The sequence below is a fragment of the Pseudoliparis swirei genome, chromosome 24 (genome assembly GCF_029220125.1).
Source record: "Pseudoliparis swirei isolate HS2019 ecotype Mariana Trench chromosome 24, NWPU_hadal_v1, whole genome shotgun sequence".
Lineage (NCBI taxonomy): Eukaryota > Metazoa > Chordata > Actinopteri > Perciformes > Liparidae > Pseudoliparis > Pseudoliparis swirei.
This window is the reverse complement of record NC_079411.1, coordinates 24,799,533-24,822,631: the sequence shown is the minus strand read 5'-3', so window position 1 is coordinate 24,822,631 and position 23,099 is coordinate 24,799,533. Positions and strand designations below refer to the sequence as shown.

The 23,099-nt window shown below is 40.6% G+C and overlaps 2 protein-coding genes across 2 annotated transcripts; one reads left to right on the top strand and one right to left on the bottom strand.

The window, feature by feature from the left end:
* Nucleotides 1-191: 191 nt before the first annotated feature.
* vwa10.2 (von Willebrand factor A domain containing 10, tandem duplicate 2) lies at nt 192-12,629 on the bottom strand. Its single transcript, XM_056409597.1, has 17 exons — nt 12,447-12,629; nt 11,395-11,605; nt 11,194-11,279; nt 10,983-11,076; nt 6,416-6,544; nt 6,128-6,314; nt 5,612-5,781; nt 5,343-5,455; nt 5,039-5,155; nt 4,687-4,890; nt 4,378-4,513; nt 4,088-4,240; nt 3,843-3,935; nt 3,531-3,640; nt 3,032-3,196; nt 1,286-1,609; nt 192-629 (listed from the first exon to the last, which is right to left on the bottom strand). Exons 1-17 carry the CDS (start codon nt 12,627-12,629, stop codon nt 192-194), a joined length of 2,913 nt encoding a protein of 970 aa, XP_056265572.1.
* Nucleotides 12,630-18,832: 6,203 nt separating this feature from the next.
* On the top strand, nt 18,833-22,051 carry LOC130190220 (ecto-ADP-ribosyltransferase 4-like). Its single transcript, XM_056409525.1, has 3 exons — nt 18,833-19,037; nt 19,295-19,434; nt 19,531-22,051. The coding sequence occupies exons 1-3, from the start codon at nt 19,010-19,012 to the stop codon at nt 20,539-20,541; spliced, it is 1,179 nt and encodes a 392-aa protein (XP_056265500.1). The 5' UTR covers nt 18,833-19,009; the 3' UTR covers nt 20,542-22,051.
* Nucleotides 22,052-23,099: the final 1,048 nt, after the last annotated feature.

The following is a 23,099-nucleotide window of genomic DNA, read 5'->3' as shown; positions in this document are numbered from 1 at the left end:
AAATTTTATTTTTTATTTTTAAAGCGAGATTACTACTAATTCCATTTTTCCAATAGAAGGACATATGTTTTCCTTAAATAATTAAAACATCTGATGAATAAAAATGAAAGCTATAAAAGACTTGATTCATGTGCTATATATATATATATATATATATATATAAAATTCCACATTTACAGTGTAGTTTATATTCATCCAGGCTGCTTCCAAAGGAGAGAAACCACAACACTGATCCAGAGGTAGTGTGACATGCTGTGTGTGTGCCCCCCAGTGGATGTTGTGGCCGCTGCAGCTGGAGTAACGGGGGCAGTCGTGGGAGATTCTCTCGCCTGTGCCACACACGTCCCCACGTTGCCGACTTTGTCCACAGCAGTCAGCTCTGCATTCTGGGAGCAGCAGGAGGCGCTGTAGGTCACCACTGTGATGTTCTCCCCCCCTGCTCCAGCCACTGTGCTGGTGTTGAGGGTACCGTTCCCTCGGCGGATGGTGACGCTCTCGATGCCAGTTCCATTGATGCCATCGGTGAGATTAGCCATGAATTCCCACCGGGAGGAAGTACAGAGCGATGAAGAGGATGGACAAATGGTGGATGAACTAACTTGGCACACTGGGCGGGTGATATCTGTCACCTGGAGACACAGAAACAGGAAGTGGGAGAGATGAACAAATATGGCATCCTTACTATTGAACTAAAAGTATACTGTGATATATGTATACAGGACTGTCTCAGAAAATTAGAATATTGTGATAAAGTTCTTTATTTTCTGTAATGCAATTAAAAAAACAAAAATGTCATGCATTCTGGATTCATTACAAATCAACTGAAATATTGCAAGCCTTTTATTCTTTTAATATTTAATAATTTTTTAATTGCATTACAGAAAATAAAGAACTTTATCACAATATTCTAATTTTCTGAGACAGTCCTGTATGTTCCTCACTCCTAGTGTCACTCTTATTGTTTTGTATTTGTTAATTATATATATATATATATATATATATATGTATATTGAATCCACAGGACCATCAGACAAGGTATATACTTGTTTATCGTGTCTTGTGTATTATTTACCCCGTGTCACTTTATTCTTGTTTATTCCTTTCGGTGAGAACCTTGTATAAGCCCTTTGGGTTTCTTTTCTCACCTGCACTCATTTCTGTGTCTTTTAATAATGTTACATTTGCGAATAAATAATCAAATAAAAAGATAATTGTCCCCAAACCGCGACCATATTCCTTTTACTCCACATCCAACCACAGCACAAGCGTTAGTTTATCCTCTTACCTTGGCAACAACAGACAACCTGAGGACAGTGTAGTTGATGTCGTTGTCCGCTGGATTTTCCGCCTCAATGGTCAGGGTCACGTCTGTTCCTGATGCAGCACTGGCCGGTGCTGTTAAGGTGACGGTGCCGTTGGCTTTGCCTCCATCGCCCGCCGCTATGGTAACGGTGCTGGGCGAAGATGAAGCATAGCTGCGGTCATTGTTTGCTCGAACTGTGAACGTCCCGGTTGCAGAGTCATTCACAAGTCCATTGTTGGTCGTGGTGACCGTGAAAGGGATGGAGACGGTGGAGCCTGGTTCAATGTTGGTGTTGTTGGCTTGGGTCTGGACACGTGAGGGGGAAATAAGAGCGGTGGTGAGAAATACTGTCACACAAATTTTGTTCTAAAGTGTGTAATATTTCTTTGAGTATACAGATATACTGCTGGTCAGGTACAATGAAGACTCAAATGCTTGATTGACTCAATTTTAAATTGTTTCCAATTTTTCCAATCCACCATCACTCAATACTTATCACTCCATCTCAAAAAAAAAAATGTTATTAAGTTAGTCTCATTCATTTGTAAAAAATCTCTCAAAAAAAATATAACATAATAAATAAAATTAATTAATTTTGTTCATTTCAAAAAAAAAATATAAACTAACTAATTAATAAAATACAGAACTGCACACAGAAGGAACGAACAGAGGAACATTTGAACCATTTGGCTCTGGCTGTGGCGACAGTGTTTAGCCACCATCACACCTACACACCCGTGCCTGTACCCCTTCCTCTTTCAAACAACTGATTTTTTCAGCTGATGCTGCGCAAGGAAACACATTTAACACATTTTTTTTTTGTTGATATTGAAAACCATCTAACCTAATAAAAATAAAAATAATAAAGAAATTCATTTTGTTCCACCCACCAATTAAATATAAATATCTATTTTGTTACTGATTTATTTAAATACAAAACAATATTTAAAAAAATGTGTCAAAAGCTTGAATCGTTTTGTTTTGTTAAAGTGTATAAATAAATAAAATAAAAAAGTATTATCCTTACATTTTGTGTTTACACCCAAAAAAATAAATTCGTTTTAATTGTAATTGATTTTAAATGTAAACAACAATATTTAAATGTGTCACCTCTAAGAAGGGCTTGAATCGTTTTTTTGAGTGTGCACAGATAGACCCCAGTAGTGCTCAAGCACCGGCCCTTTTGCAGTGGATGAGAAAACTGCCCTTTTTTCTGGAGACACATTTTTTTCTTGATTCATCAGTATTTAAGAATAAAAAAATACTTTCTCTTTCATCAATTCCCTCCAAATATGTTTTGATATCTGACGGGATTTTTTTATTTTTAACATGACTATACCATTAGCCAATAAAAACACTTGTACTCATGGCAACGACAGTTAAATAAATGAATATGAATAAATATGAATTATTACATGTAAACTAGTTTACAAATGTAAGCCAGCTGTTTAATCCTGCCAAGAGGAGACGCAGGTCGAGGACCGCATAATTAGTGTAATACTACTTATGTTTCAACTGTCAGAAAACATTTTTTGCCGATGGATGCCCTTTTTTGGGGGTTTGAGCACCTGCCCCCCAAAATGTCTGTGCACACGCCTGCTGCTGGTTATTTCATTGAATGGAAATACACCATGAGGTAGTGATGAAGACCTTTCGGGATTATTAACTCCATAAATGCTGAGGCAAAGTGAAGAACTGAGATGGAAAACTGAAAGTGATTGAGCTCACTGTGACAGAGATGCTGGATGTCCTGATCTGGGTGGAGGCTTGTCTCTGGAAGCTGCTCGGTGTTGCCCTGGAGGTGGAGCCGCTGTCCTCTCCTCTCACTCGAACCACAAAGCCACCTGCCGGGACTCCACTGAATGTCACCAGGAAGTTACCACTTCCCACCGACTGTGGAGGACAGAGAGAGAAAGTGAGAGCACGAGATAGTCAGAATGACAAAGTGTTCTCTATTGTTCACTATGAGCTGCACCTTTTAGGACTATTTGCCTGAGATGTCATTGCTATGCAATTATTTTATATAGACAGTCAAGGGAACTTGTTTCTGTAGTGACTTGCCTTGTAATTTAGACTGCGGCAAAAGTCAAGACATTCTAGCATTCAAGATGTGAGTGTCAGCTGTAACGTCTTTTATATGGAAAATCAAATGGTATGCGGAAAAGTAAATCATCCACTTTTTGGGTTTGGCCCTTTTTAAGTTAAACAAATGTAAAATGTGACATGCCTTGAGTGATCCGTTGACCTCGGTTGGCCCTGAGCTGTCAAACAGAGTGACCTCTGTGACCTTTACTGTGTCACTTCCTGTCACAGAGACCAAGAGGGTGGCGTTACCACCTGGAAGTTGAGACAATAGAGAAGGGGAAACCAGATGAGTGTGACTGTGCAATCATTAGACTTGAACAGTGTTTGTACGTAACTAAAGAGGACTAAGAGGACACATACACACCCACACCCACACACACACACACACACACACACACACACACACACACAATAATTGTACAAACTGTGAAAGTAAATATGAAAGTGGTCCGACCTGAGAAAGGGCGTCCCTCCTTCAGACTGAAGTCCCCGTGGGCTCCCTCATGAGCTTCCACAAGATGAAAAATGAAGTTCACTGAGCTTTGACCTAATGTACACATACATACCGAAAATCAATAGGGCAACAATTTACAATGACAAACACAGCTGTAAACAAAGATCTGCTGAGTAAAATCGTTTAAGAATGTTCTCTCGAATAACTCTCACAGGTTAAAAATTTATCTCTATCCTACTACTGACCTGTGACCTTCACAGAATAGGGGTTATTAGAGTTAACTCTAATTTCCCATGACCCGGTTTGATTGTCAGTGTTGAGGCTTAAACGACGTAGGTTTCCTGCTGTGGTGAAAGATGCCAGAGGACCACTGGGCTGACTGGAACTCTGAGATACACCTGGAGGAAAGACATGTGTTAAAATAACACGTAGGAGCAGCAAAAACAAAGCTAAATATGTTTTAATGGAGGAAGTCAAAGGCAAATGTAACAACCAGAACAAGACTTCATTTGAAGCACAATAGCAATAACAACACCTGTTGAGCTTATGAGATCAAAAGTGAGAGACGATGCTCCTGTGATGTAGGCAGTTATGTTCTTTAGGGATCCATCGACAGTAAACGTAAAATTTTCAGGCTTTCCTGGATTCTTCACGACCTGAAAAACTGTCACCTGAAAAGAAGAAGGGACATACAGCGCTAGTTTAAATACTGTACAGTAATTCAGTTTATTTTGTATTGCCCATTATCACAAATTACAAATTTGAGACCTCACATCGGAGCAGGAAAAACTCCCAAAAAATAGGAAAAAAACGTTCACAGGAAAAGAAATATTCAATGTCTTACCACAGCACTTGCTAATGAATCCTTTATTACACTTGTAGCCACAGTGAGCTCTGACTTGGTGACCGCAATGGCCTGACCTCCAGAGGCCTGGGCGAGGTCGCCGTACAGCTGTGCATCCGATTGGCTCATTGAACGTGAACTCACATCCAGAGGATTTCTGCGGCGCCGTCGAGCAGATGCGACGTCTGTCAACATGAAAGTGACCTGTAGTGTACGGAGAGAAAGAAATGCACTCGCAAAGGTTATATTTTACCCATTCATGTCCACAATTGTGAACATACTATTTTATAGTTTATTTATGGAATGTGTTGACATTTAGAGAGCAAGGACGGTTAAACAAATATACTCTTACCACGGACTTAGTGCTCTCTATCAGGGCGATGATGGTGCTTTTCAGGTGAGCATCTTTAGCTGGAGCGTCAGTGAAGACAAAAATATCAGAGGAGGGTGGCGCAGCAGTCAAGGCAAGCTGACGGAGGCAAGATACGCTTTTATTTGTTGATCAAAAGTGTCTTTACTAAATAAACAATAACAAACAAACAACGTGACAAACTTTAATTTAAATGAAAAATGTGATTTTAAAAAACAAAAACATTTTGGGGTTAATATTGCATTCGAGTCATGTACATAATTCAATCATCTTTATTTTATCGCACCTGCAGTCCAGACAAGCACAGCTCTGGGATGTCTCCTCCTCCATTTGCAGACAGCTTGTTGATGCTGTCTTTGAAGATGTCTGCATTGGTTGTCATAATCAGAGGTCCAAAACCTGGATATAGAATAGATAACCATTACAATAACTCACTTCACTATGCATTCTAGGGCAAAACGTACACACACACACACACACACACACACACACCGTTTACAATGGTTCTGAATACTTGATTATACTTCAAAATAAACTACAGACAGATGTCTGTACCTGGGTCATTGAAGGGTACCAATATGTAGACAGAGGGCTCCTGCTCGGTTCCCCTCTTACTGTCAATGATGTCGAAGGAAACTCTCTTAGCCTCGGCGATGTCATCTCTCATACTGCCCGTGGTGTCAATGACAAAACACAGCGCGGAGGACTGGGAGAGGCCCATCAATCTGTGTGAACACAAGAGAGGCAGAGCGGCATTACCGCACACAGCTGATCAAGGGGAATTCATCTGTCAGTAATCAATGGGTTACATTTGACCTTGCACACAGAACGTAGCCGACAAAAGACTCCGACCGTCCTGATTAAAGCTGAGATAGATTGTTTGAAAAGTGAAAGCTTTCCAGAAAGCTGGGAGACCCATAATAAAATTGGCTTTATTTCAATGTGAAGCATTTTCTTTGCTTTCATTTGGTGGGACAGCTCCCTCCACCCAGCATTCATCCTTCAGTGGCCATGTTTGTTGGCGGTTGTGTAGTTTCCAAATGGCTGGTGTCAGGTGGTGTTGGCCCATACCGCAGGAAGTTTAGGTCTCCGGCCGCTCGTCGGATGTCCTCCAGTAGCTCCATAGTGGCTTTCACGGCCAAATCTGCTGCTTTTTGGTGAAGTGAGCCGTGACTGGACCCAACACCATCCTTATTAATGCCTCCCACTGGGTCATGTGTGCTCGTCAGATCAAACGATCCACCGTGGCTGCATTTACCTTCCAGCGGAGAGAATATGTTTTCAATGTTATGTACACACATCTGTTCACAAGATCTTGTGGTGGAACGGAACAACAATGTGGATGTTCCTTAAAGTCACCTGCAGGTTTCTCTGAGGAGAAGATGTTGAAGTACCCCGAGGTGAGAAGCCCCTGCTGCAGCACGTCAGACAGGAGGTTGTTGTCACAATTTTCTCCTGTACAGTTTCTACATGTGGGTGTAGTTGGGCCTGAAGCAAATTCAAGAACAGACAAAGAAAATCGAACTCATTTAAAAACATGGGATATTCGAAACAATACACATTATTTTACACGTTACATGAAATATACCTATTTATTCAATTAAATTCAGTTCATTTTGTATGTTGATCATTGTATTTAAATAAAAGTATGTTAACTGGTATGAGTAATTAATATTGATATATGAGTGATTAAATTGGGATTGCTGATTTTGAAAAATGTGGAAATCCCTCTTAAATGATGACTAAAGTGTTCTTTGTGTCATTTGGATTTAGTTCAGTTTTATAACAATGTATAAAGCATATGCGGGAACTAAGTTGTAGGCTTGTGTGATAAGTAAAATATTGAGGCACAATGTACTGATTTTCATGCGTGGATTGTGTGATAATAATAATAATAATACATTTAATATATTGTATTTAGCGCTTTTTACGGTACTCAAAGACACTTTACATACAGCGTAGAAACAGCTACAGGGACCAACTCGGGACACAGTGACGAGGGCGGGGATTGAACGGCCAATCCCCTGATTGGAAGACGTACCTGCTAACCATTGACCCACAGTGATATAACGCATACCACGGCAGAGTGGGTATTAGTTACCTGACAGGTGACAGATGAACTGATAAAGTGCCTTGTGTGATTTCCCTCCCATGCATATACAGTAGCAGACTAAAAAAAGAATAAGAATGAGAATAAACTATACAATATCCACACAAAAAAAGAAGAAAGTATTAACAATATATATATAAAACAATGTAATAGAATATACATCATGACAATATATATATATAAAACAATGTAATAAAATATACACTTTTTGAGATATATATATATATATGTATATACATACAATATATATACAATATATATATATATAACAATGTAATAAAATATACACCATGGCCATAGATATTAATGACGTTAATGAGGGTCTCAGTCCTTGTTCAGCAGCCTGATGGCCTGACTGAAAAGCTGTCCCTCAGTCTGATTGTGCGGCACTTGATACTGCAGTATCGCCTGCCTGACGGTAGAAGGGTGAACAGTTTGTGGCCGGGGTGGTTATTGTCTTTCATCATCCGTTTGGCCCTGGCCACGCACCGCTTGGTGTATATGTCCAGGATGGAGCTCACCTCCAACGATGTACTGTGCCGACCGCACCACCTCTGTAGTGCCCTCGGCTCCAGGGCGGTGCAGTTCCGTACCAGACGGTGATGCAACCTGTCAGAACACTCTCGATGGTACTGGTGTAGAATGATCTGAGGATGCGGGGCCATGTTGAATTTCCTCAGTCGCCTAAGGAAATACAGGCGTTGTTGGGCCTTTTCACCACGTGAGTGGTGTGCGTCCATGTGAGGTCCTCGGAGATGTGCCGCCGAGGAACTTGAGCTGCTGACCCTCTACTGCAACTCCGTCTATGGAGATGGGGTGTGCTCTCCTCTCCGCTTCCTGTAGTCCGATCAGCTCCTTGGTCTTCTTGACGTTGAGGACGAGGCTGTTCTCCTGGCACCACTGTACCAGTGATCCAACCTCCTCCTGTAGGCTGTCGTCGTGCCGGTGATCAGCCCCAACACTGTTGTGTCGTCAGCAAACTTGATGATGACGTTGGAGCTGTGCATGGCCGTGCAGTCGTGGGTGTACAGGAGTAGAGGAGAGGCTCAACACGCATCCCTGAGGGCTCCCGTGTTGAGGTCAGCGGCTCTGAGGTGGTACTGCCCATCCTCACCACCTGGCGGCCGACAGGAAGTCAGTATCCAGCTGCACATGGTAGAGTGCAGGCCTGACCTCTGAGCTTGGTGTCGAGCTTGGCGGGAACAATAGTGAGCAGCTGAGCTGTAGTCCACAACCAGCATTCGCACAACAGTTCTCTCCTCCAGGTGGGAAAGGGCGGTGTGAGTGCCATGGCGATGGCGGTGGATCTGTTTTGACGATATGCAAATTGCCATGGGTCCAGCGTGGCAGGCAACATGGAACAAATGAAGTCCTTGACCAACCTCTCGAAGCATTTACTGACAATCGAGGTGAGGGCTACGGGTCTCCAGTCATTCAGGCAGGTTACCTTGGGGTGTTTGGGGACAGGCACAATGGTGGACATCTTGATACTCTCAGGAACAACAGCCTGGGACAGGGAGAGGTTGAAGATGTCTGCGAAGACTCCTGCCAACTGGTCTGCACATGCTCTGAGGCGCGCCCGGGATGTGGTCGGGACCTGCCGCCTTCCGGATGTCCACCCGCTGAAGGCTCTGCGCGTCAGCCTCTGAGATGATCAGCAGGCTGGTCTCCTCGGCGGCGCTGCCCCGGCGGGCTGCCGTCACGTCGAACCGAGCAAAGAATGTATTTAGCTCGCCTGGGAGGGAGGTAGAGGAGTTCTCTTCACCGCTGGTTCTCCCTCTGAAGTCCGTGATTGTCTGTAGCCCTTCCACACACCTCTCACGTCATGGCTCTTGAGCTTTTCCTCCACCTTGTTCCTGAACTCCCGCTTGGCCGATGGTCTTCTGGAGGTCGTGGCGGGCTCTTTGTATTCCGCCATATTCCCGAGTCAAAGGCGGTGTTAGCGGTGCAGCGAACATCGCCATTTATCCGGTTTCTGGTTGGGATAAATGAACCGACTTGGTAGGAACAACGTCATCTATGCATTTCTTGATGAACCCGGTGACTGAGGGCGTACTCACTGGCGTTGTTGTCCGGCGCGACCCTGAACACATCCCAGTCAGCACGTTCAAAACAGTCCTGTAGCATAGACTCCCGTTGGTCCGACCAGCGTTGCACTTCCTTCACAGCGATTGGTTGCTGCTTCAGCCTCTGCCTGTAGGCGGGGTAGTTGGATGGGCGGTGGTCGATTTGCGGTGGGCGGAGGGCTTTATCCATCCGGAAGGAGTGTAGCAGTGGTCGAAATCCGCTCCCCCGCGTGTTGCTTGTTATGTGTTGGTAGAACTTGGAGAACTTTCTTCAGGTTCGCTTTGTTGAAGTCCCGCCACAATGAAAGCAGCCTCGGGTGTGCCGACTCCTGCTCGCTGATCGCCCGTAGAGTTCCTTCAGCGCTATGTCCGTGTTAGCTTGAGGAATGTACACAGCAGTTACGGTGACTGCTGTAAACTCCTTGATAGCCAGAATGGTCGACACATGAGCACTAGGTACTCAGGTCCGGGGAACAGAACGACGAGTATGTACATGACTTTGGTTGCACCAAGATCTGTTTATCATGAGACATACCCCCTCACGATCTTTACCAGAGAGAGTCTTTGTTCTGTCCAGCGGGTGGACGGAAAATCCTGCCGGCTCGATGGCTGAGTCGTAACCTCCTCCGACATCCATGTCTCCGTAAGGCAGATGATGCAGTTGTCCTTAGTTTCGGGTGGAATTGAATACGAGCATGTAGCTCGCATAGCCTATTGTCCAAAGACTGTACAGTGGCAGGTAAAATGGTGGGTAGTGGGGTCGATTGGCTCGACGTCTCAGCCTAACCAGCACGCCAGCTCGCTTCCCCTCCGTCGGCGACGTTTGCGTGAGATCGGCGCCTAAAATGGACGGAGATAGTTCCGCTACTGTTCCTGGCGGGACGTCCGGTAAGTTGAAAAACTCTGGTAGGCGGCGAGCAACTGCCGATCCAATCTCGAAGTGTGCATCTGTCGTGCGTTAACTGGCCTAACGTTTGTGCAAAAATAGTCGCAATAAGAAGAATAAATAACAAAAAACTACTACAAAATCCGGGAGCTCGCAACACAGCAGCCATCACGTACGGCGCCATACCCATATTAGTTACCTGACAGGTGACAGATGAACTGATAAAGTGCCTTGTGTGATTTCCCTCCCATGCATATACAGGACTGTCTCAGAAAATTAGAATATTTTGATAAAGTTCTTTATTTTCTGTAATGCAATTAAAAAAACAAAAATGTCATGCATTCTGGATTCATTACAAATCAACTGAAATATTGCAAGCCTTTTTTTTTTTTTTATATTGCTGATTATGGTTTACAGCTTAAGAAAACTCTAAAATCCTATCTCATAAAATTTTAATATTTCCTCAGACCAAGTAAAAAATAAGATTTATAACAGCTGAGTGTTTGTCAAGGCTCAGGAAACCCTTGCAGGTGTTTCGAGTTAATTAGACAATTCAAGTGATTTGTTTAATACCCTACTAGTATACTTTTTCATGATATTCTAATATTTAGAGATAGGATATTTGAGTTTTCTTAAGCTGTAAGCCATAATCAGCAATAAATCAGAATAAAAGGCTTGCAATATTTCAGTTGATTTGTAATGAATCCAGAATGCATGACATTTTTGTTTTTTTAATTGCATTACAGAAAATAAAGAACTTCATCACAATATTCTAATTTTCTGAGACAGTCCTGTACAGTAGTAACCAGGCAGCGGTTGTGTGGCCAAGAGAAGTCAGACTCTATATTTATCCATATGTCCTACCTGCCAAGTTCCGAAGAGGTTGGTCTGGTTGGATCAGAGTGCTGTATGGAGCATTGTTCCCAAGCTCCACCCAGTTACTGTGGCTGTAGAAGTCCTTGACACACAGAAACATCATTTATCTCATCACTCCTGCTTGCTGTTTTGATCATCTTAAAAGAAAAATGACACCACGGTCTCCAAAACAATCTGCTTCAACGATCGTAGACCTCACCTGTAGGGTATGACAGACGGATCCAAGTGTCCACCTGCCTGCGACAAAGTTCTCCAGCTTCACGCTGGCCTTCACGGCAGACACACCTCAGCGGCAGAAGAGAAAGCAGAGAGAGTTAGCTGCAAACTGAACGTGCACTTTGCAAGAAGGACACATTTTTGGTTTCATGGATGTCTTTGGAAGGCAATGTTCGATGTGTACCTGCTGTTATGACATCCCGTCCTCCCTGGAAGGTCTCATCATCAAAATGGTGCTCCTCGCTCAGTGCAAAAATCACATCCACTTTAGCGTTGCTTAAGTACATGTTGGCGATGGATATCGTGAACATGACGGTCGAGAGGAGAGAGCTGGAGGAGTCGCCTGTTGAGGAGCAGGCCTTTTGGACCATCTCAGTGGACAGGCTGTCATCAATCTGGAGACAAAGACATGACAAACTAGAGCGGGCACTCGGTAGAGCGCATACCTTCACATATCACAACATTGGGCATTGAATTATGAACATGTTGGCATTAGTTGCATGCCAATTGGATAAAAATTGATCGGGCTATGGTAAAAATAAGATTTTGACCTTTTTATGACCTTGACCTTTGACCCGATCGATCCCAAAATCTAATCAAATGGTCCCCGGATAATAACCAATCATCCCACCAAATTTCATGCAATTCGGTTTAATACTTTTGTAGTTATGCGAGGAACACGCATACAAATAAATAAATAAATATATACACGGCGATCAAAACATAACCTTCCGCATTTTCAATGCAAAGGTAATTACTGAGAGCACTTTGGGAAATCGATCCTTTGCACACTCTACTCTTGTGTTTTAGCCTCATGCAGTTTTACACTAAACTGTTTTTAAGATAATCAATAATCTCAATCTTCCTGTACTTTTTTTCTGAGTAAATACGAAAGTGAGTGATTTAGGCATAGATGACAAAGTGGGAGCTAGACATCCAAAAGGAAGCGGCTTGCAAAAAAAAGAGACAACAATACCTCTGGGGGTGTCTCTTGAAATCTTAAGTTACTGCAAGAGCAAACTATGCACTTGGTTAAGCGGTAATTAAATCATAAATGAATGATTTGCCATCATTGTGCCCAAAGGGTTGACCCTAACTTCCTTCAGTCAAACTGCATGCTTGGCTGCTCCAACTCTTGGGGAAACACCAGCACAAGGTTTTATGTGGAGACATTTACCCCATATCATGTAATACAAATACATATACAACAGTTCATAAATGGCTTTTTCGACTCACAGTCAGGCTGAAGACCCGTCCCTCAGAGGCAGCGATGTCTCTGCAGACCTCGGCCGTCTTCCTGAGGACCGCCCTCTGCGTGATGTCGCGGTGAGTGATGGCATTCACATCGAATGAGAAGAGTGGTTGGAAGCCGTGAATGAGGGCTGGCAGGGAGATGGCCACCATGAACCAGAGAGCCATGATGGGAAACAAAGCTGGAGAGAAAGACGTCTGAAATGTACTTTCTCGAGACCTTCTCAACGGTCCCAACCGGTCTACTCGTTTCCTTTGCTTCACCTCTTTGCCCAGATCAAAAGGGTGGTGACTGACGGTGAACAAGGTGTACTGAGGCAAGGTAAACCGCCTGAGGAAGAAATTGAAAGTGATAGTCGGGAATGAAAGACGGGAAATAAAACTGCCTACATTTATTTAACATTTTACAACAAACACAGGTTTACATTAAACAATCAGCATTCGTGCAACGCGATATCCTGAGATTACATCAACACATTTATAAGAGAGGACATTTATCTAACATGAGAATCCCTACTCAGATAGTTTCAACTTAATACCCAAGAAAATACTCTGAACAGCATCTAATGTGCTATTTAAATATATATTTTGAATCATGGTTTGACCTCATCTGACATACAGCAACCTCATATTTGAAAGAGATAAAATACCAAAATGCCAATATCACCACTACTGATAATAATAATCCATTTAATTCATAGAGCGCTTTTTAAGGTACTTTACATTTTACAATCATACACTGTAGACCCAGCTAAGGAAGCAATTCAGGGTTAAGTGTCTTGCTCAAGGAGACATTGGGGATTGAACCACCAATCCCGTGAAGACGGACATGCTAACCAAAATACATAAAGTAATACAATAATTAAACTATAATATAGTTAAGACTACTCAAGATTAATACCAATTAATTACACAATTAACAAGACATATTTATATATATATTTATATATATTTCACATACTCTTACCCGTGTCCACTCTGCGTTTTTAGCAGTCCAGCCTTATTCAGACGTTGGCAGTCAGTCTTCCTTTGTCAACCTGTTTACGCCCAGATATCATCGTGCAATGTGAGACCTGTGCATTTGCTGCGTTCTCTGGAATCTTTGGAGTGAGTGTGTGCGCCTTCATTCTTCCCTCTTATAGTTGAGTCTGTCTTCAGTTGAGAAATAGAACTCCCACAAATTTTTTCTGCATGTGTGTGCCTGTGCTTTTCTTTGTATATGAATATATTTATTTTTTTAACAACCCCACCCTGATGGGTAACATTTATCAATCCATCTGTTCCGAGTGGCACACCCAATCACATGACGAAGACACGTAGACAGACATTCACCTAATGGGCAATGTGTGTCCAGCAAAAGGAAAACTTAAACATGTCTGTGTGTCAGGGGTCATGTTGAGCCTAGCTTAGCGTAACGACTGGAAGCGGAGGGACACAGCTAGCCTGGCCTTCTCAAACATTTTAAACACATCTAAAGATCACAAACTCCTCCATTCGACCAAGTTTAATCAATTAAATCAACTGAGACCCATTTGGCAATTCTTCCTTGGAGTGTTCATCTGACCCAGCGAAGCAAAGTAATGTAAGTGCAAAAAGAGTCCGGGAAAACACATTCGTTGTAGGATTAACCCGAATAACAACAGTTATCGGTGAGGGATGCATCAATGCAACCGTTTCAGTTCCCATACTGATACCTGGGCTTTAGGTAAGGGAGAACACCCCCCCCCCCACACACACACACACACACACACACACACACGCATTAGATACCTGTGTATATCAACATTGACCTCATTTGCTCCAGAACAAATGGCAGCCATGCTGAACTCTGCCAAAAGTGTCTTATTTTTCTGGCTGTTATCTTCCCAATCTAAACATAATAGACACCACGTACTGTTCTGCATTGTATGCTTTGTTCCAACACACCTGACATTCTCACTGTTTTGCGATTTTGTTGATGACGCATTGGGAACATTATTTATCCATTTAATGTGTCACCTTCCAAAATATGTTGTGGCTGTTTTTGTGTGTGTTTTTTTAAGCTATGAACATGCTTCGCATACTTAACTTTGAGTTTCATTCATGAAATGTCACTCCTGTGTTTATCGGATTGGAATACACATGTAGCTAATCCCAAATTAAAGATGCTAGAGGATGTTTACACTAACACAGAGGCACCTCTGGTGGATTGCAGGTAAGAATCCTGTTTAACAGCATATTTTGTACGTCACCTTTATCTGAGACTCTTTACACAAAAAAGACTAAGACAACATAGCCAAGAAGATACACAAAGAAGATACACTTTGTTGAAAGGGAGTTTAAGTAGCTGACATACTTTGCTATTGGTACTTGCATTGACTAAAGCATCTTCATACAAAACGATCTCAGATAACATTGATGTTACCTTTTCGACAATCGATAAGGTTCATATACTGAAATTAAGATTTTGATGATATGTTAGATGATTTAATACATGCTTAAAAATGTACAAAATTCTATGCTGATATACACAATTTAAAAAATAAACCTTTTACTATCTGTATGATTAATGTCTGATTATTTAAGAAAAGTATCGTTAGATATTTAAGTCTTGTGTCATATAACGTTTTAACAATGAATTTTGAGTCTATATTCTTAGATTTGATTCTTCAGTACTTCATTACTGTAAATTTGAAAAGATTATTCGACTCTTCTTGAGGCTGTTGTTGAAGAAACATTTAACTGTTTCATACCTGCATTGCCTACACTTTTACTCAACATCAGGACAGATTATTAAACTGGATTAATCACTACCATTGCATTTAAAATATTATCGTACATACTGATTATATCCAAATGTTGTGAAAAATAATTGCAGATTACGATTAAAAAAATTATTCTAGAATGCAAGCTGCTCCATTTGTACAAAACTCTAATCTATGAGTTGCATATTAAGCTTGAACTTCTCTTCTAACAAATCACCTGAATATTAAAAAATCAATTAACATTCTGTTTTTAATTCTTGTACATAAATAAATTTTTACACTTGTTTTTAAAATTGTTTTTAAATAATTTAAAATCATTGAACTAATAGTATTTCATTTCATTAATTTTAATGACCTAAACTAAATTGTTACTTTCAACAACTTTCTTGGAGTAGTTTTGCACTTTCCATTAAAACCAACTATTAAGATTCATCAGCTAAGTCTAAAACCACATATATGTCAATTCCATACACGCGCTATCCTGAGATGTTGCGAGCATACTCACAAAAGTCCAATATCTTTTCTAAAAAACCTATATACTTGTAACGTACGCTTCTAGAAAACAGTTCACCGATTTCTTACCTCAATTAAAAGTCACTAGCCACATTGCAAGGTATCAATTTAAAGGACCTTTTTTCCAACCAAATTACGATGACATTAATCTCATTACAAAACAGAACTTTACAATCGACTGTCTTAACGAAATCAAATTAATTAACATACAGGTAATTCAAGCAACTAATTGTATAAAACGTGACAACATTTTTATTGTTAATCACAGCATACCATTAACAAATTTTGTAATTGTTTGATAAAAATTATTTGTATTTTGTAAAATTAATTTTATTATTATCACAATACAATTTATCAATAAAATTTTGTAATTTGCAAGTTATTAGTGTAAACAAAAAAGCATGTATAATTTCAGTATTCGTAAAAAACTGTGAATAGATATCAGTTGAAATTATACAATGCTATGAATATGTTCTTCTCAATCAAAGGAACCTGAGAACCAAATAGAAAAGACTTAGACAGCAGCCTGTTATTATTTTATTATCCCCTATTCAAACATCACATAATCATGGTACCATTAACTTCTATAATAATCCATATCCAGTAAGACACTCATACTACTTTCAACGCACTACCATTGCATAAAAGCAATGTATTGATTACTATCATCAGACTGGACATAACATTCACCTTGATTAACTAAAACTTTATAGTAATTACTTTCGTAAGTGATGTTTAATAAATTTACATTATTAATAAATTAGTACTTATTATGATAAATAAATAATTAATTTAAAATCTATAAGTGATTAAAATTCAACTAAAGATTAATTCACAACAATGTATATTGAATTGATGACACTAGTTGTGCTCAATGCAACGTAACTAATATTACAACAACAGTTTGGAAGCTTGGGCAATATATTTCTGTATGGAACAACTACTGAATACGTTTTAGCTGTTAGATTGTGAATGCTGATATGTCACGAATAAATTAAATCAACATTTTCGTGGTGGATTCTATCACGGGAAGAATCCAAACAACATCGTGACCAATCTCAGGATACTTAGCAGTTGAAACAACCTCCACATATTTGAATTATGCCACTATATTTAATTAATAAGATTTTTGATGAGAATGGAACGAATAAACTTAGAACTATAGATAAATAAAATTATAGATAACAGAAATTTTAACTGAAAACACGTCTTACATTTCATAAAACTTTACTACCCATGAAGATTACCGAACTGGTCAATTTGTTAATTTTTTAAAATTGGTATTAATTTTTACCAGATTTTTAATTAAAATTTTTCCTGTAAATTGTGCGAAGACACGTCACCTGACTGTGCCTCAGAATCTGAACGGCTTCACTGAGGGACGAATAAAGAGAGCGGGACTCAAATGTCTCCTTCTGTCTTTTTCCAGTACTTTCTTCTAGGTTTTGCTTGGCAGGGTGCAGCAGAATATTTGTGTACATGTATATGGCCATGGAATGACGTTTCTTCATGTACATGTGTGCGGGCTCTTTGGCGTTTTGCTCTGCTTGACTAAAGTTGGCATGAGTCTCCCACTTCTGCATCGTGGCTTCATCGGTCACAGCAGCAGCTTTGGATCGGCAGTCATCGTACATATTGTCATTCAGGTCAGGGGTCAGATCCAGCATGAAACGCTGAAATGAGGAGAGACTTGCTGTTCAGTATTCATCCAGTAGATGGAAATATACACTAAATGAACAGTATTCATCTGGAACCTCTTTTGGTTCCAGCTTAATACTTAAAAAAGAATTATAAACAATGAATGGCATTCATTATTTAAAAAGTGCATCCTTAAAATTCATGTGTGATAAGAGTAACTCCTTTTATTTTGTTCTTAAGTCCTGTACATGTAGTGTTAAATGATAAGTGTAAAAATACCTCTCCGACCATATCCTGCCAGCTGAGCGTCAGATATATGACAACAAAGATCAGCAGTCCCGCCAAAAGGACCAGAGAAGTAATGGCACATGCACATACAGTTCTTCTCTGACACGCTTGTCTCTCCCAGGAAGGCATCGTGTATCTGAAACAGAGGAAATCTGTTCAACCCAGAGGAAGTGAGAACAGAGAGGAAGTGAGTTGAACAAAAACCTGCCGGGCCCCCACTGGACCCGAGCACTGTACTGTAACATATATAAATTCATCAAAATATATCATACTGTATCCTTTCATGTTTAATCTGCGAATAAGGATTTTTACTCCATGTAAATCACACTTCTGAAGACAAATAAAGGTGTGGAACTGCCTTTTAAACTTATTTGGTGCTTATCTATTGACTCTCCTATCGGCAAACATTTTAAAGTAGATGCTTATGAATCAGTATTGCTGAAAACAAAGCATTGCATTTTGAAAACAGTAGAAGTTTAAAAACAAATCTACATAGCGACTGATTTCCGTGACTCGCCGCTCGGCTGGGTGCGGGAGAAGATCCTGTTCCTGACTCGCTTTTCCAAAGAGATTCCAGGCCGCTCGTATCTTTGGGTGAGGTTGCCGTTTTAATTACAGTTTACAACTGACAATAAAACTGGATATCTATTAGTTTCATGGTCTCCATCTGGTGTGTCTTGTTTGCTGTAAAAACCGTCACCCATACATCATTATCATACATCTGTCAGTTGCACCTGTGCCCCATATATAAACTAGCTGCCACACTGATACACACCGCCACCACGTCAGCCTGAGATCATAAGGCTCCACACTCAAACACATAATACACAGACAACTACTGTCTCCTACAATCCGACATGTTCTATTAATTTACCACATGATGCACTAAGCACTATGATGAAGTATTGTCTTTTATGTGGCGAGATGAGCCGCTATCTCCCTTTTCCAGATTGAAACACTTTTTTAGTCAGTGCGTATTGTGTTTTCCACCCCGATGACATGTACTCTCGTTGTTTGTTTTCACCTGAGCAAGCTACCAAACAGGATTTACTAGTGTACATTCCTCCGGTAGTGCAAGCAGTTAAATGACAGGGCCAGTGAAGCAGAAAGGTTTTATTTACACATGACAAATATATAAATGACATGAGACTATGCTGCAGAGTAGGAAAATAGAAACTTTTTTTTTCTTTTCTCGCTGTACGGTTTCAACATCTCATGCAAGATAAGATCTATTTTAGCTCTGGAGCCTCTGAGCAATGTTGTCGTAGAATAACTGGGCTGTGTGGTCATACCTGAAAATCCCGTGAGCCGGAACTTCTCGGCTGGCGAACAACAATGCATCAGAACATATTTTAAAGGAATATCATGCTGCTGAGGTTATCACCTTGGAAAAGTAAGTCAAAACCAGATCAGATACCATACACTGTTGGTGGAGAATATGAGGAATTTTATTGGTCAAGTAAATATTATCTGGATCCTGATTATGGATAATTTTTTTTAATCTCCGCTAGGCTTATACTTTTACTTGCAGATTTAAGAATACAAACAGTGTCAATGTGCATGCAAGTAATATGATCATAAAATGCTCATGGTGTTAGAAAAGGTTAGAAAATGTATTTTATTTTGACGTTTCTTTCTCTTTTCATTCAGATATGAAGTCTGGCAAAGGGCCAGTATGTGAGTTGAAGTCAATGAGAAACTGGGCAGCGCTTTGTGTGTTTTTGGCGGGCGCGCTCCTTTTGTATCACGACCCGTCTCTACAACTCTGGTGGCATCAGAAATCTGCAGAGGTGCCGACGACAGCTCGTTCTTTTAAACATTTGACCTAATCGCGTTAGCTTATTTCCACTGAATTGTTGATTTTGTGTCTCATCTGTCGTCTGCAGGAAACTAAGACTGCTGGTTTCCGTCTGGACATGGCGACAGATTGCGTTGATGACATGTTCGACGGTTGCAAGTCTGAAACAGCCTCTGTGATCGACCTGTTCGGCGTGTCTGAGTGGCACGTCGGCCTGAACTTCAGCATTGGCTGGGCTTCAGCTGAAAGCGGTGCGAAGAAACCTGTGCACGAGCACCTGAAAGAGGAGCACGCTACAGTCATCTACATGTACACACAGGTGGACAACATCCAACAAGAGTTCGACCAAGCAGTGAAAACAGGGAAACATGACTACAGCACATACCGATTCAAGTTCCACTACTTCTACTTCTACCTGACTGACGCCGTTCAAGTTCTGCGTCACAATCAGACATCGTGCAGAAGGACTTTTTACGGGACACGGAAACACTTTGAGCGCAACGTAATCAACACAAACATGCGTTTTGGTGCTTTCACTTGGGCAGCTTCGAGCAAGCAGTCGTTTGATTTGAAGGCCAACGTGTCTTGTTTTGAAATCTACTCGTGCTTCGGCGCCGATATAACATATTACTCTGCAACGAACCAAGCGGGACAGGTGCTGATTCCTCCCTATGAGGTCTTCAAAATCACTGATGTCGTGACAGATGACCCATGGTGCAGTGTGGTTTACAAGCTACACAGCACCAACGTACCGAGGAGAGATTTAAATTGTAAATTGAATCGAAGGCGTATAAAAACATATTTAGGAGCATTTTTAACACAGTGGCGTGAAAGCAGGGTTGGGTTCATGTCAGTATGCGTCACGCTGTTGGTCATCATTTCTGTGGTCCTTGTAAAACGCAGGCAGAAATGTTTTGTGGCTGCAGTGCTGGGAGCTCTGCTGGTGCTGATGGTTATTTTGGTGATATTGAGGGTTAGCCAACAATCAAAAAGCGGTTTATTATTGGAACATGTCATTGAGAGAATTCTTAAGATGTTTTTGAAAGTTATGAGGGAATATAAATCTTCCCTCGAGAGGGTCAGCATGTATTTAAGATAAAGATAAAGAGATTTTTATAGTCCTTGTTGTTATACAATGACATTTTGTTTGATGGCCCACAGCCACAAGATAGACAATGTACAAGATGAAAATACACAAGGTGAATAAAAAAAACGCTACTAAGTAAAATGTATTGAATGGGTAGAGCTCCCAGCTGTGATGGGAAAGGCCTGAAGCTGGTCACAGACATGAACCAACCCTCGGGGTTGCATGAGCTCATGTAATTAATGTATCGGGCAAGTCACCAGTATTAGTGTGTGAAATTCAAACTGTTATAGGTAGTCGTTATTGCTTCACTGCATTCACCCTCCCCACAATGCTCCCTGGTATGCTCATGTTTATCTTGCAAAACGGTCTCCTCATTATTGGACACTAATAAGGCTTCCAATGTTGTCAGTGAAGCCTGCAGAGACGTTCTGTACGACGCCATTACGTTGAAGGGTGTTTCTCACTCCTGTCTGTTTACCTACCTGTCTCACATGAATCACCAAAGTATATCTGCTGTAGTCTGGAAGTAAAATACAGCAAGATAATGTGTCCTTATGTAGGTTAGGAACCTGAGTGGTTGCCTTCAACTGGACGAGGCTCGAAACAGTTGAGAGAAATGAAAAAAACAGAGACGGCAACTTCAAACAAGCCCGGGATGAAGCAGAGAAGTTCTATAGCTAAAAATGCTGCAATCGGGAATACATGAAGGAGGATTAAATACACATTTATAGAGTAGCTTTCAGGTTCACTGCCTCCAACACCTGTACGTTTGCATGGCTGTGCTTCTCGTCTGTTACAACATGTAAAGCAGTGTTGTTCATAGCGTTGGATCATTTCTCTTGCAAATCATGTGAGATGAACTGATTGTCCTAAGAGTCATTGTGAAAGTTCTAAATAAGTTAAACACATATCACAGCACAGAAGACTCCATCGAAAATTAGAGCATTCATTTTTTTCAAAATAAGAAAATACTTGGTGGAGAATTCTTACAACTGAGAAAATTGTGAAATATCTATTTGTATGCATTCCTCTTGATTGTTGTACTTCTATAAATTCTCAAGGACCAAAGTCAGTTGTCGCATACTTCAGTGTTTTATTGCAGGATAGAACACCACCTCTCTGACGTCATTTAAAGGGCATACATTTAGATTCATAACACATTTTCTTTGTATAGCACTTCGAAAAAAGTAATATCCTCAGCCAACACATGAGGTCAAAGCGGTGACACCAAACACTACCAGCAACAGCAGAGGACAACAAGAGCGATTATTTCCAGGTGCCTGGAATGAGGCAAAGACTTTGCTGAAATGATAGAAATACTCAGAGAAAGGACACGGCTCTAATCAAGGATCACATCCAGGTAGTGTGTGTTTATACCTCTAACAGTGTGTGCCAGATGTTCAATGATGTTGTTGTTGTCCTTTACTTCCAGCTTTTACTGAACAAACTTGTAACACAAGCAAGACCTGTTTAAAAATGTCACGGGGCGTTCTTCTGGGAAAAATAAAATTGGAAACATTAAGCCTGGTCTGGATAAAATGATTTGAAATATTAATGGTAAAACTGCATTGCATTGTATTTGTTGATGCACTCAATCCTCCACAGGTAAGTGCATTTTAAACTCTGCTCACCACAAGAGCTGATAAACAACAAACCCCGTCGACACGCATCTACCAGTTTTGCATGCCAGTTATTTGATTACTGATCGTCAGGCAAACACAGATGCGATTGATGCTGGCGCTGCGAATGTATAATACAAAATACATCTCAACAAGCTCAGGGAAAGACAAGGTTGGTGCTTTCAAACTTCTAGACCGTAGTTTTGAAACAATGAATAAGTTACATATTTTTTCTTCACACCGTGTAAGGAAAAGAGTGTTTTATTTAGCGAATTGTATATTTAGTGGATTATTTTGAGAAAAACATGTAGGGATGCACACAGTTGACAACAAAAACAATTGTAAACAAAAGATTATACTTATATTATACACTTTTTCATATTCATTGAATGTGTTTTACCTCTAATGTTTCCTTCTGTACATATGACATATTTTTCTTCTGTCCATCCTGGAGAGGGATCCTCCTCTGTTGCTCTCCTGAAGATGTATTTCTTCCCTTTTTTCCCCGTGAAAAGTTTTTTTCTATTTCTTGGGAGTTTTTCTTGATCCAGTGTGAGGTTCTGAGACAGGGATGTCGTATGTGTGCAGATTGTAAAGCCCTTTGAGGCAAATTTAGAATTTGTGATATTGGGCTATACAAAATGAACTGAATTGAATCAAATTTAATTTTAATAAAGAAAGAGAAAATGTCCTTCACTCAGAAAAAAAATTGTATGTCAGTTTATTTATGTCAATTTAGTTGTTGTCAGTCAGTGACATATCTCACACTTTAAAAGGTCTCTTCTGACCTAGTGTAATCATTAAACAAGGTTTGAGTGGAGTCAGTTGTAGAAAATGCAAACCTCCACTCGTCATTTCACCACAGTATATTTTTTTTCTGCCCGTACTACTTTCCAGAAAACATGCGAAACCTCTCGGCTGAAGACAAGAACCTGACGCGGCATGAGTGTG

Excerpts from the sequence above, each read along its gene's own strand:
- vwa10.2 (XM_056409597.1), bottom strand. The coding sequence starts at position 12,629 with ATGGCTCTCTGGTTCATGGTGGCCATCTCCCTGCCAGCCCTCATTCAC. Across the intron at positions 11,606-12,446 it reads GACGGGTCTTCAGCCTGACT|ATTGATGACAGCCTGTCCAC; the intron begins GTGAGTCGAAAA and ends CTTTGTCTCCAG. Across the intron at positions 4,891-5,038 it reads TAGAGAGCACTAAGTCCGTG|GTCACTTTCATGTTGACAGA; the intron begins GTAAGAGTATAT and ends CGTACACTACAG.
- LOC130190220 (XM_056409525.1), top strand. The coding sequence starts at position 19,010 with ATGCTGCTGAGGTTATCACCTTGGAAAA. Across the intron at positions 19,038-19,294 it reads GAGGTTATCACCTTGGAAAA|ATATGAAGTCTGGCAAAGGG; the intron begins GTAAGTCAAAAC and ends CTTTTCATTCAG. Across the intron at positions 19,435-19,530 it reads GGCATCAGAAATCTGCAGAG|GAAACTAAGACTGCTGGTTT; the intron begins GTGCCGACGACA and ends TGTCGTCTGCAG.